This window comes from Procambarus clarkii, chromosome 1, assembly GCF_040958095.1.
Source record: "Procambarus clarkii isolate CNS0578487 chromosome 1, FALCON_Pclarkii_2.0, whole genome shotgun sequence".
NCBI classification, from domain to species: Eukaryota; Metazoa; Arthropoda; class Malacostraca; order Decapoda; family Cambaridae; genus Procambarus; species Procambarus clarkii.
This window is the reverse complement of record NC_091150.1, coordinates 47,030,227-47,044,215: the sequence shown is the minus strand read 5'-3', so window position 1 is coordinate 47,044,215 and position 13,989 is coordinate 47,030,227. Positions and strand designations below refer to the sequence as shown.

Here is a 13,989-nt window from a genome sequence, read left to right as displayed (position 1 = left end):
GTGTAGTGTTGGTGCACGTGACATGCTCCTGTGTAGTGTTGGTGCACATGACATGCTCCTGTGTAGTGTTGGTGCACGTGACATGCTCCTGTGTAGTGTTGGTGCACATGACATGCTCCTGTGTAGTGTTGGTGCACGTGACATGCTCCTGTGTAGTGTTGGTGCACGTGACATGCTCCTGTGTAGTGTTGGTGCACGTGACATGCTCCTGTGTAGTGTTGGTGCACGTGACATGCTCCTGTGTAGTGTTGGTGCTCGTGACATGCCCCTGTGTAGTGTTGGTGCTCGTGAGATGCTCCTGTGTAGTGTTGGTGCTCGTGACATGCTCCTGTGTAGTGTTGGTGCTCGTGTCATGCTCCTGTGTAGTGTTGATGCTCGTATGTAGTGTTGGTGCTCGTGTCATGATCCTGTGTAGTGTTGGTGCTCGTGTCATGCTCCTGTGTAGTGTTGATGCTCGTGTGTAGTGTTGGTGCTCGTGAGATGCTCGTGTGTAGTGTTGGTGCTCGTGTCATGCTCCTGTGTAGTGTTGATGCTCGTGTGTAGTGTTGGTGTTCATGACATGTTCCTGTGTAGTGTTGGTGCTCATGACATGCTCATGTGTAGTGTTGGTTCATGTGACATGCTCGTGTGTGGTGGTGTTGCTTGTGACATGCTCCTGTGTAGCATTGGTACTCGTGACATGCTTATGTGTAGTGTTGGTACTCGTGACATGCTTATGTGTAGTGTTGGTGCTCGTGACATGCTCCTGTGTAGTGTTGGTGCATGTGACAAGCTCCTGCGTAGTGTTGGTGCTCATGACATGCTCCTGTGTAGTGTTGGTGGTCATGACCTGCTCTTGTGTAGTGTTGGTGCTCATGACCTGCTTCTGTTGAGTAATTATGCATGTGATATGGATAGTCAAAAAATAGGTTTGTTTCACTACTTGAGTCCAGACATAAAGCTGATCATGAAAGATACAAATGAAAAAAGGAGGTAAGGCAAAATAGATTTGTATATGGTACGATTGGAAAGCCCCTGGACATGGGTGGAGAGGGGGGAGAACTACCAAAGCCCACCAGAAGTGACAGCAATATGGGAAATCATTCATATTTGCAAACATACAAGGTCTAAAATCAAAATCAAGAAATAAAGTTAAGTTCATAAATGGCCTTCTAATAGAATCGAACGCAATATTTGGCGCATTTACAGAAACCCACACAAAAGAACACATGGATAGTGAAATGTGGATCCCAAATTATAATCTATATAGATGTGACAAAGTAATTAGGTCAAGTGGAGGAGTAGGTCTGTATATTAAAGAGGAGCTGGCATGCACTGAGCTCCTGAAATCGTCTTATGAAGTGGTAGAGGTACTTGGAATCAAGGTAAAAAATATTAATCTACTTATTATTTTAATATACAAACTGCAAGATGCAACAGTTGAGGAATTCGCTGAACAGATCCACAAAATAGAGAATATCCTGGACTACCTCGCAAACCCAGTACTAGATATTATCTTCCTTGGAGACTTCAATCTACTCAGTTTACAATGGAGAATAGTAAATAATAACATTATTGCAGGAAATTAACCTGGAAATAACCAATCACAGGTCAGAGAACTACTGAGATTCTGTGACAAATTCTCGCTCAGTCAGCCAATAACAGAGCCGACTAGGAACGAGAACACGCTGGACCTCATATTCACAAACAATGGTGAGCTAATCAGAGACATTACCGTCCCAGACACTACGTACTCGGACCACAAGCTCATTGAAGTTCAAACTAACATTAATAATGGTAGTAGGCCCAAGAGAAACAACAAGTGAGAAGGGTTATTCAATAAATTCAATTTTAATAATAAAAGGATAGATTGGGAGAAAATAAACAGGCAACATACAAACATTCAATGGAAAAATGTTCTAAGTAATAAAAATCCTACACAAGGAATAGAAAAACTGACTTCTGAAGCCTATGAAGTCTGTCTGAAACATATTCCATTGAGGAAAGCCAGAAAGAGGTCCAACATAGAAAGAGAACGCAGACGACACTACAAAAGAAGAAGAAAATTAATGGAAATGCTTAAGCAGACATGACTTTCCATACAAAGAAGGAATAATTTAAACAGGGAGATTGAAGAAATTGAACAGAGATTGAAGCATTCACATCAGATTGAAGAAAGGCAACTAGAACAAAAAGCAATTCAAGAAATAAAGAAAAACCCAAAATATTTCTTCACATGTGCTAAATCAAAAGCAAAAACCGCTGCCAGTATTGGACCTATTCGTACTAGTGAAGGTTCATACACTGAGGATGACAAAGAAATTAGTGAAATCCTAAAAAAGCAGTATGAGGACATGTTTAGCACTTCGATAAACAGCACGAAAGCGGATGATCCGGACAACTTCTTTATGCGTGATATCCAAACCCCTGTAAATATACTGTAACTGATATCAACATGAGCGTGACATATTGAAAGAGAAATTGACAATATGCCCATGCACTCAGCCCCGGGTCCAGACTCATGGAATTCAATATTTATAAAGAAATGTAAAGTGCCAGTAGCACAGACACTCGGTAAGGTCTGGAGGAAGAGCTTGGACACGGGGAGATACCAGATGTGCTTAAAGCAGCAGACATAGTCCCTCTACATAAAGGAGGAGCAAGTCATTGGCAAAGATTTATAGACCAGTTGCACTTATGTCCCACATAATAAAAGTATTTGAGAGAGTGATCAGGAGTCAGGTCACTAGTTTCATGGAAACCAGTGACCTCCACAATCCAGGCCTTCATGGACTTAGAGCAGGAAGATCATGCCTCTCACAGCTACTTGATCATTACAACAAAATCACTGAGGCATTAGAAGAAAAACAGAATGCAGATGTGGTATACACCGATTTCACAAAGGCATTCGATAAATGTTAAAATGAGAACCTTAAACATAATACAGGGTACAAAACGCAATCAAATTTACCCCATAGCAGGACGGCAAAATTTAAAGGATTTGGGAATAATGATGTCTGACGACCTAACATTTAGGGAACATTACCAAGTAAATATTGTGGCAGCCAGAAAAACGATAGGATGTATTACAAGAACTTTCAAATCCAGGGATCCCATCACAATGGTTGTACTCTTCAAATCACTTGTTCTGTCACGTCTTGAGTACTGCTCAGTACTTGCTTTCCCATTCAAAGCAGGAGAGATTGCTGAAATAGAGGGAGTACAGAGAACATATACGGAACACATAAACGAGATAAAGCATCTAAATTATTGGGATCGTCTCAAAGCTCTCCAAATGTACTCACTAGAAAAATGACGGGAGAGATATCAAATAATATACATGTGGAAAATACTGGAGGGCCAGGTCCCAAATCTGCACAGTAAAATACCTTATTGGAGTGAACGATATGGAAGAAAATTCAGAATAGAACCAGTGAAGAGCAGGGGTGCCATTGGCACTATTAGAGAGAACTGTAAAAACATCAAAGGTTCACGGTTGTTTAATACTTACGCAGCACTCTGGGCGCACGAGCCCCACACTACCCCAGGTGGGTTTCAGCGTTTCACGGGAGCACCCGGTAATTCTGAAAAGTGTATACTCTTTTCAACTTTGTCACCTCAATTCTTGTCCAAGGTGTTTCAATTTGGTATCATTGTGTTCGCAATAGAATTCTCTACAGGACTAAAGGCATATAAAGTCCAAAAGCCCGGCGTACCATCTGCAACAAACAGAGAAAGTGAGAGCATGTTACCTGGGAGTGCTCAAGAGCGATAAATTGTGTAAACTTTTCATTTTGGTCACCTCAATTCTCATCCAAGGTCTTTCATTTTGGTATCATTTGGGTAATACTGAAAAGTGTATACAGTAGTACTCTTTTCCACTTTGTTATCTCAATTATCGTCCTAGGTTTTTCAATTTGGTATCAATGTGTTTGCAATAGAATTCTCTACAAGACTAAATGCATATTAAACCCAAAAGCCCAGCGAGAAAGTGAGAAAGTAAGAGCATATTACCCGGGAGCGCGCAAGAGCAATAAAATGTGTACACTCTCTTCACTTTGGACATCCCAATTCTCGCCCTAGGTCTTTCATTTTGGTACCATTGTGTTTGCAATAGAATTCCCTACAAGAATGTAATGGTTCTATTGTTACGTAAAATATGGTGACATTAAACACAAACACTAAGATAATATATACTGTATATATATTTTTGGTCGAATATACAGAAGTACGCAGGTGATACTTTGGTGTGAGTTGAGCACACTGAGCGTCGGTACAGTATCTCGCAAGTGTCTGTTCTAGACCACACTTGAAAGTAGACTAGTTATTATTCGCCACTCTGCTGTTTTTATGCTTGGGCAACACCTCACCATTCTCCAAAGGTTGACAGGAGTTCATAATTAGTACCAAGAAGAGCTTTGCTTCTCTCATTAGGCTAATGCGTTTGGAGCGAGTATATTATTGGGATAATCTACTCGCTACAGAACTCCCCCTCCCAGGGGATGAAAGGAAAAACACTTGATCAAGGAACCTAGCTGCTCGGTAAATTGTACGCCCTGCTCGCGTTGTATAACCCTCAAAGTTAACTTCCTCCTCTTCGCTGATGTCATCTAACTGGGGTCGTAGAGTGGGAGGTCGCACAGGATCGTCCGTCGTTGTAGGATCAGATGGTGGTGCAGCTGGTAACTGGGGTTGTAGGGTGGGAGGTCGTAAAGGGTCGTCTGTTGTCGTAGGTGGCGGTGCTGCTGGTAACTGTGGTTGAGATGTGAATGGCGTAGTCGACTGATGTGTCTCTGGAGGGATGTCTGGGGCAGCGTCACAGTGTGCTGGTTTAAGGCGATCGATGGAGATGTTTACTCGCTGTCCTCGGCGTTCAATGGTGAAGAACTTCGGTGTTCGAGAAACCACTTTAATTAAATGGTCCTTCGTAAGGTGACTGTAGAGGGCGTCGAACAGTGTCGACTCTTACAAACACGTGTTCAGTTGTGTGGCGCTCATGAGGCACATATGTAGCACAAGTTGTCGGTTGGCGTGGTGGTGTAGGCCGAATGTTTGTCATGGCCACCCATAATTTCTGGACAAAAGTGGGGTCTGGGGGTGTGATGAGCGGCGTCGGGGTTAAGAATTCGCCCGGAAGCCGCAGGCTAGATCCGTATACTAAGTCTGCTACCGAGAATCCACTGCCCTCTGTGGCCGAACGAATGCCAAGCAAGACTAATGGAAGGTTGTCGATCCAATTATCAGGGCGTGCTTGAGCTCTTAGGGCGGCTTTTAGTTGTCTATGAAAGCGTTCTACCATTCCGTTCGACTCAGGGTGGTATGCCGTGGTTCGGTTGTGTGTGGTGCCGAGGAATTCCATAAGTTCCTTCCATAGATATGATTTGAACTGTCGTCCTTGGTCGGTGATGAGGACAGAGGGGCTGCCAAAATGGGCGACCCATCCAGAGAGGAAAGCCTGGACCACTGACTCAGCTGAGATGTTGATTAATGGGATTGCTTCCGGCCATCTGGAGAATCGATCGATGCAGGTGAATAGATAAGAATATCCACTTGCCGACAATAACGGTCCAACGATGTCTACATGCACCACCTCGAAACAGTCAGAAGGTAACGTGAACTGTTGAAACGGGCTCTTTGTGTGTGTGTGTGTTTTTGCTCGCTGGCACTGGAAACATGAGCGAGTCCATCGTCGAACATCGGTATTGATTACTGGCCATACGACACGCTCCGTTAGTAGTTTCTGGGAAGCACATACTCTTGGGTGTGCTAGGGAGTGAAATACTGAGAACGTTTTCCAGCTCTGGAACATGGAAAATACACTTCTCGGAGTTGAGCTGCAAGCCGAAGTTGCACAGACAGGTGAGGAGTCGGAGGTGTAGCAGATGTTCTGTCGGTGATGTACTGGCCACCAGCAGATTGTCAATGTAGACGTAGCAAAAAGGAAGGTCCTTAACTACTTGGTCGATGAAGCGTTGGATGTCTGGGCTGCATTCCGTAGACCAAAAGGCATCCGGACAAATTCAAACAGTCCAAAAGGTGTTGTGATCGCTGTTTTTGGAATGTCTGCTGGTTCTACAGGGATCTGGTGAAATGCCCGCACAAGGTCAATTTTCGAAAAAACTGTTGCGTTGCTCAATCCCTGTGAGAAATCCTGGATGTGTGGTATTGGGTAGCGATCCGGCAGAGTACGAACGTTGAGAGCCCTGTAGTCCCCGCAAGGGCGCCATTCCCCTGGGGCTGTTTTCGGGACCATATGGAGAGGTGAAGACCATGGTCTGTTCGAAGGGCGGATTATTCCTGCCTCCTGTAGCTTGTTTAACTCAGTACATACGTGCTACCGCCAATCGTTCCGGTGCCAGGCGGCGTGGTCTGGCAAAGGTAGGTGTTCCCGTTGTAATAATGTGATGCGTAATCTTATGTTGCACTTCAGGTCGAGGGCTGGTGGGTTGGGTCACATCTTTGAATTCATCCAGGAGTGCTTGAAGTTCCATAGATAATATTAGTGTTCAGTGAGAAACCACAAGGTCTCCTCTGAATACTTTTTATTTTCTTCTCCGAGGCTATGGGTCCCCACATTGGCACCAGAGGTGGTACCCTCACAAATTTATATATTTATATATATAATATAAAATATGAAAATGGCGTTTCATTACATTCAACGCTGATTTTATGTTTGCTCATGGGTTGTTTGTATTTTTGTATTTTCATTACGTATGAATGGTCTGTTTTAGCCCATTGTGGATGGTCCATGTAGCTATGTTTTACCTACAGATAAGTGATCCATATACATACAGTAATTAAATTTGTCAAATTGTGTGTGATGAAATTATTGAAGCATTATTACTTGATTTTCAGAATGCGTCGTCGTTTGAACAGTAGAGCATTTGATCCATTTGATGAATGGCTTGAATCACAGGGCTTATATCGTAAACAAGTTGCACGTGATGGATCCTGTCTTTTTCGTGCTGTTGCAGAACAGGTAAATTACATTTTAATTTTTTTTTAAATGTTTAGATATCTCTCAGAAATGCTCACATTTTCATTTGTTGATGTTGTAGTTCACTGCAGTTATCTTCATGCAATTTGATCATTTGTATACATTGTATTCATGAGATGATTTGAGGGCTTAGCGTCCCCACAGCCTGGACCTCGACCAGGCCTCCTTTTTGTTGGGGGAGCTCATTTGGTAGAGGCTTTGATCCCTTTGAACCTAGCAGTTGTCTGTATTGATTTGCTGACTTTCTGGATGATCTCCTGGTGGGGTGGCAGAGTGTCACTGCTCTCTGTCTCTCTGTGAGGGACCAGGACCTAGATTCAGGAAGCTCTGTGTATTTCTTCGTAAGTGGGTTTGCTACGAAGGTTCCTAAGTGTGCCCTAAGAAGATGCTTGGGTGCAATTCAATAACGTCCACTTAGGAAGAAAATTGTTGGTTCACCTGCGTGCCGATAGAGGTCACTACTGTGTTTCGTTTGGCCAATCAGAGAGCAGCAACATTCTTCATATTGAAGATTTAGTGCTGGCTTATCGGAGCTCTACTGCCTCCTATTTACGTCGAATTTTCTTATAAAATTAGTATATTTCGAAGTAAAACAATGTTTTTTCAACTTCTACAGCCAGCACCAACATTGTAGTAAACAAATATGTTACATTTGTTGTTTACCTACGTAATTCTAAGAGATACTGTGTAGCTGTCCCTGTTGCTCGGAAGATGCGCTGACAATTTTTGTATATACAGTATTTACTGAATTTACCCAAGGGCCACTAACTATCTAGTGGCCTCAAAGAGGACAGAAAGCCGGCGGCTTGTTAAAATTGCCCACCAATTGTCTTAATGATATTTTTTAGCTGGAATTTGGCATTTACGGCTTCAGCGGGTAGGCGGTTCCATGGGTCTATAGCCCTCTTGGTGGAAAAAAACATGTTTTCAGTCCTACTTGAGAGAACATACTCTCCAACACTATATCTGTGATTGTCCTGTTATCAGTGACTTCATACCAAATGGTATGAGGTATTTTGAGCTCTGTAATTACTTCATACACTCAGGAATATTGGAAGATATTCTTGTGCTGCACCCAGATTTTGCCAGTGGAGGCTAATAGATCAGCATTAAGTATTTTGTTCTCTCCTAATTCCATGTATGACTGGCCATCCTGTGAGGTGAGGATGTTGGATGAGCTTGTAGCTGGTTTTTGATCTACACTGTGTGGTCCTTTATACAGAATAGGGAAGCAGCACATTGCTGTGTATACCTAAACATGTTTAAAAATACATTGTTTGAGAGGAGTCTTGTAGAAACTGGTAAGAGTAATTATAATATAATGTTTCCATGATTCAGTGCTTACCTCTTGTGAAAATTGCTTAGAGTTGTTTAGTCAGAGTTGATTTGTTTTTTGTATTGAGGCTGGTATTTTCTAAATTGATTCCATGTACAGTATGTCTAACCATCCTGTGAGATGGGAGTATTAGATAAACTTATAGCTAGTTTTTTATCTAGACTGTGTAATATTCCATATAGAATAGGGTAGTACAGTAGTACATTGCTGTGTATACCTAATCTTAATAAAAAAAATCAGTAATAAAGATTTAAAATTATAGTTTGTATTATTACAAATTCAGTACTGTATTATCCTTATTAAATCATTTTTACCATGGATCATTAAGATCTCATGTAGATATGTAATAGTCATATTTCTTTTGAACTGCTAATCCATGCTAATCATTCATTAAATTGTGCATTATGTCTTAATTTTTCACTTCCTTGGATATACTGTACAGTACAAAAAGATAGGATAAAAATAAACCAGTAATATTTCTTTCATTATATTTTTAATTTAAATAACTGCATCAATATTTTTACAGCTGACAGGATTTGTTTTACCATACAGGTGCATTATTTGTTAAAAAAAAATTTGGTTTATTGTTACACACAATGGTGCTACATAGCATAGACAATCGACTTGAGAATGGTCCAGGACGGACCGAAACGTCGTCGTGCCTTCAACTTCTAGTGTGTGGTCTGGTCTACATAGCCTTCCCAGCTTGGTGCCTTCTTTTAATACTTACTGATTAAAAAATAAATAATAAATACATTTTATTCAGGAAAAGTACATACAGTTGATTTACAAACATAATGTTGGATTTATAGACAGAGCTAGTACATACAATACCTAAAGCCACTAATACTCATAGCATTTCGGGCAAGGTGTGGGGGAAAAAACACAGACTAAAACTTAATAGTAATCGGGATTAGGTATAAATTGTGTTGAAAGGAATAAAAAATACAAAAAGGGGGGTTAACATAGCATAAATCAGCAATTGCACATGTTGGTGAACAGCGTTGTTTAAAAAATAGCAAGACATGGGTTGACATTTAGGAGGTAAGTTAGGTTGCATGGAGTTAATTAGGCAGTACTTGGTTTAACTCTTAAACTGGTTAAGAGAGGTACAGCCTTTAACATGATTCGGGAGGTCATTCCACATTCTGGGTCCCTTGATTTGTAGAGCACTTCTAGTTTGGTTACACACAGCCAAATTGAGTAACAGGAAGAGGTCTTGGACACAAATTTGTTCCATGCTAAATGTAGAGGAATCAGCTGAGTATTCCTCAAATAAAATAAGTTGCCTCAGCTTATAAGGTAAATAAAATAAGCATTTCTCAAATAAGTAGCTGCCTCACCTCACTGCCTTACTGCTACATAGCCTTCCCGGCATGGTGCCTTCTTTTGATAATTACTTGTTCCACACCCAAATTGTATAACAGGAAGAGGTCTTGGACCCCTATTTCCCTCTTTCTTTTTTAATAATCTATATAGTCATAATTATAGCTTTAAGTATTCAATGAATAAAGTTTTTGACATTTTTACCCTTCTCCTTACCTAACATCATTTGTGCAGCATATTTTTATTTTATGTCTCGCCCAGATTTAAGTTTCAAAATAAAACCAAACTAAATAAAATAGAAATGGGTATGTATAGCTAAGGTACACGCTTACTACTAGGTGAACAGGGGCATTTGGTGATAGTAAATGATCCCATCAGGCAGGGCTCATCACCTTCTCTCATATTTCATGTTCACCAGTGTTTATTTACTTAATAACTACTGGTATAATATCTTGCTATTATAAAACTAATTCTACTATCATCAAACACATATTTACTTCAAGTTTCAAGCAGAGAATGCATATATAACACGAAGGACTCCTCTTCACTAGATTCACCAGCTATAATATTTTGGTCATGTTCCAATATCATAAATCGATCCCAGTGTTATGTAGTAGAGAAAAAATGACTTTATATCCAGTTTATGTAAAGCTACGAGTGGTCGAAACCACACTTAAATCCCAGAATGAACTTATGAAGATTTTTCCACTTAGTGTAGCTACTTGAATACGGACATAGCCGCCACGAAGGCGCTAAGAAGAAAAACGTTCTTAGCTAAGAGGAAAAACCTTCGTAAGTACCTTCCTGAATCCAGGCCCAGGTTCTGGGCTCTGGTCCCCATTAGGCCAAACATAACTCTGCGGCTAATGTTACGTAGTAATTGAAAGCCATCTCGGCTAGATATCTTCAGGGAGTCACAAGAGGCTCTCCCAGAAAAGAAAGTACTGTAAGGAAAATTATTTTTCTGTGGCGAGACCCTTCGGCTCCCAGGAGCTATACCGGACTGATGTGTAATTACCTAATTGTAGTTACAGGATGAGAGCTACGCTCGTGGTGTCCCGTCTACCCAGCACTGTCATATAATGCTTTGAAACTACTGATGGTTTTGGCCTCCACCACCTTCTCACTTAACTTGTTCCAACCGTCTACCACTCTGTTTGCAAAAGTGAATTTTCTTATATTCCTCCGGTAGCTTTGTTTCGTTAGTTTAAATCTATAACCTCTTGTTCTTGAAGTTCTGGGTCTCGGGAATTCTTCCCTATCGATTTTATCGATTCCTGTTATTATTTTGTACGTAGTGATCATATCTCCTCTTTTTCTTCTATCTTCTAGTTTTTAACTATTAACTGCCTCTAACTTCTCCTCGTAGCTCTTGTCCTTCAGTTCTGGGAGCCACTTAGTGGCATGTCGTTGCATCTTTTCCAGTTTGTTGATGTACTTCTTAAGATATGGGCACCATACAACATGCTGCATATTCCAGCCGTCTTCTAACAAAAGTTGTGAACAATTTCTTTAGTATTTCTCCATCCATGTATTTAATCCTTTAACTGCGCAACAAATCATATGATGTGTTCAGTGACTTGCATTAACTTGCGCTCCACATCATATGATGTGTTGGAGTACTATGCAAGATTTAAACACCCCGCGGATACACGGGGTTCACCACACCTTCATCAGGGCTCTTGTAAACAGACGCCATTTTTTTTAAATTGTGGGCCAAATTCCCGGGTGTGAGGGCCTCAGTATTGAGTGAGCTACCAAGCCTGACGCACGCAACATGAGCTCACAGCACTGCTGTTCAGCTTGTGACCACAGCATCGCCTAAAAATGCCATAATATACATGTTCTTGCTATTACTGTATTTAGCATTGATATTATTACAGAAGACCCCTGACTGTGATAAAAATGACCAGGATTCTGATAATAGTAGGATTGTTGTGATAATTAGCTCTGTAGTGGGAGGAGTAATCTTGGTGGGAAGGAAGGTAGCATTGTCTGCTGACTCATGTGTGACCACCTTTTACTGTCTGGACTCACTATACCAGCTTAGTTGTTTGCTATGGTAAACAAAATATACAGATACTTATATATAACGTCTATATATAAAAGCAAAAACAGTATGGTGGGAGGAGAATGGTGGCCAGTCAGGTGAAGTAACGTGAGGGAGGGAATGGCAGCTAGTGGCCACTGCCACTGCCACTCAGCATACCAATTTAGTGGTTCGGTATGGTGAACACGAATGTAGATACTTATATATAACGTGTATATAATGTAATAACAGCAAAAGGAGTGTGGGGGGAGAAGCCATTTTGGTAATGGGTGTAGCAACATCTGCATGATTTGTCATGTTGGTAGGGGTGGCCACTATGCTCTTTGGGCACTATACCGGCTTAGTTGAACAGTTATGGTGGACAAAAAATGTAGATACTTATATATGTCTGTATATAGGGCAATAACACCACAGACAGTATTGTTGGGGGTGAAATTTTAGTGCATCTGACCTTGAATGTGTGAGGGAAGCAGCCGCCACCTGACTGTGTCGCGACGTCTCTTAGTGCCTGAACTAACTATATCAACTTAATTGTACAGTTGTGGTGAACAAAACATGCAGATACTTACATATAACGTCTGAATATAGTGAATAAAAGCAAAAACAGTAATGTGGGAGGAGAATATGGGTGAGTTAGGTGACTTGAGGGAGGGAGGAAGTAGCAGCCAGTGGCAGCCACTCAGCATGCCAACTTAGTGGTTCGTTATGGTGAACACGAATGTAGATACTTATATATAACATCTGTATAAAGTGAACAAAAGCAAAAACAGTATGGTGGGAGGAGAATGTGGGCGAGTGAGGTGTTGAGGGAGTGAGTGGCAGCGAGTGGCTGGCTGGTGTGTGGCAGTCACTCCTCATTGCTTTTTGACTCATAATACCAACTTAGTGGTTCGTTATGGTGAACAAAGCATGCAGATACTTATATATAACCTGCGTATATAGTGTAATAACCGACAAAGTATTTGTTCACTGCTTTATGAGCATAATAATTGAATCAACAATATGCACACCATATTTTTGAGTACAGCGATGATTCACTAATTTTATTATATAAATATATACTACACACTATTGAATAATATTACAGCAAAAAACTATGAAAAATCAATCAGACATTGAAGTAATTAGGTAATTATCTCTTTATGGCCTCTCCTGCCTGTACACATGTACATGTGTGTGTGTACACTGTGTAATTACCTAAGTGTAGTTACAGGATGAGAGCTACGCTCGTGGTGTCCCGTCTTCCCAGCACTCTTTGTCATATAACGCTTTGAAACTACTGACGGTCTTGGCCTCCACCACCTTCTCACTTAACTTGTTCCAACCGCCTACCACTCTATTTGCGAAGGTGAATTTTCTTATATTTCTTCGGCATCTGTGTTTAGCTAGTTTAAATCTATGACCTCTTGTTCTTGAAATTCCAGGTCTCAGGAAGTCTTCCCTGTCGATTTTATCAATTCCTGTAACTATTTTGTATGTAGTGATCATATCACCTCTTTTTCTTCTGTCTTCTAGTTTTGGCATATTTAATGCTTCTAACCTCTCCTCGTAGCTCTTGTCCTTCAGTTCTGGGAGCCACTTAGTAGCATGTCTTTGCACCTTTTCCAGTTTGTTGATGTGCTTCTTAAGATATGGGCACCACACAACAGCTGCATATTCTAGCTTTGGCCTAACAAAAGTCATGAACAATTTCTTTAGTATATCGCCATCCATGTATTTAAATGCAATTCTGAAGTTAGAAAGCATAGCATAGGCTCCTTGCACAATATTCTTTATGTGGTCCTCAGGTGATAGTTTTCTATCTAGAACCACTCCTAGATCTCTTTCTTTATCAGAATTCTTTAAAGATTTCTCACATAATATATAGGTTGTGTGGGGTCTATGTTCTCCTATTCCACATTCCATAACATGACATTTATTAACATTAAATTCCATTTGCCAAGTGGTGCTCCATATACTTATTTTGTCCAGGTCTTCTTGAAGGGCATGACAGTCATCTAAATTTCTTATCCTTCCTATTATCTTAGCATCATCAGCAAACATGTTCATATAATTCTGTATACCAACTGGTATACAGAATTATATGAACAGATACATTTATGTACACAATAAACATCACTGGTGCAAGAACTGAACCCTGTGGTACTCCACTTGTGACATTTCTCCATTCTGATACATTGCCTCTGATTACTGCCCTCATTTTTCTATCAGTCAGAAAATTTTTCATCCATGATAGAAGCTTACCTGTCACCCCTCCAATATTTTCCAGTTTCCAGAACAACCTCTTATGTGGAACTCTGT

General features: G+C 40.8%; 1 protein-coding gene across 17 annotated transcripts in view; it reads left to right on the top strand.

The window, feature by feature from the left end:
- LOC123773435 (UDP-N-acetylglucosamine transferase subunit ALG13) overlaps window positions 1-13,989 on the top strand; it is a 384,366-nt gene that overhangs the window by 1,512 nt on the left and 368,865 nt on the right. For all 17 annotated transcript variants that reach the window (XM_045767364.2, XM_045767919.2, XM_069307078.1 and 14 more), the window contains exon 2: window positions 6,835-6,958. In XM_045767364.2, coding sequence (XP_045623320.1) covers window positions 6,836-6,958 — 123 coding nt within the window. In that variant the 5' untranslated portion in view covers window position 6,835. The remainder of the gene's footprint in view (window positions 1-6,834; window positions 6,959-13,989) is intronic.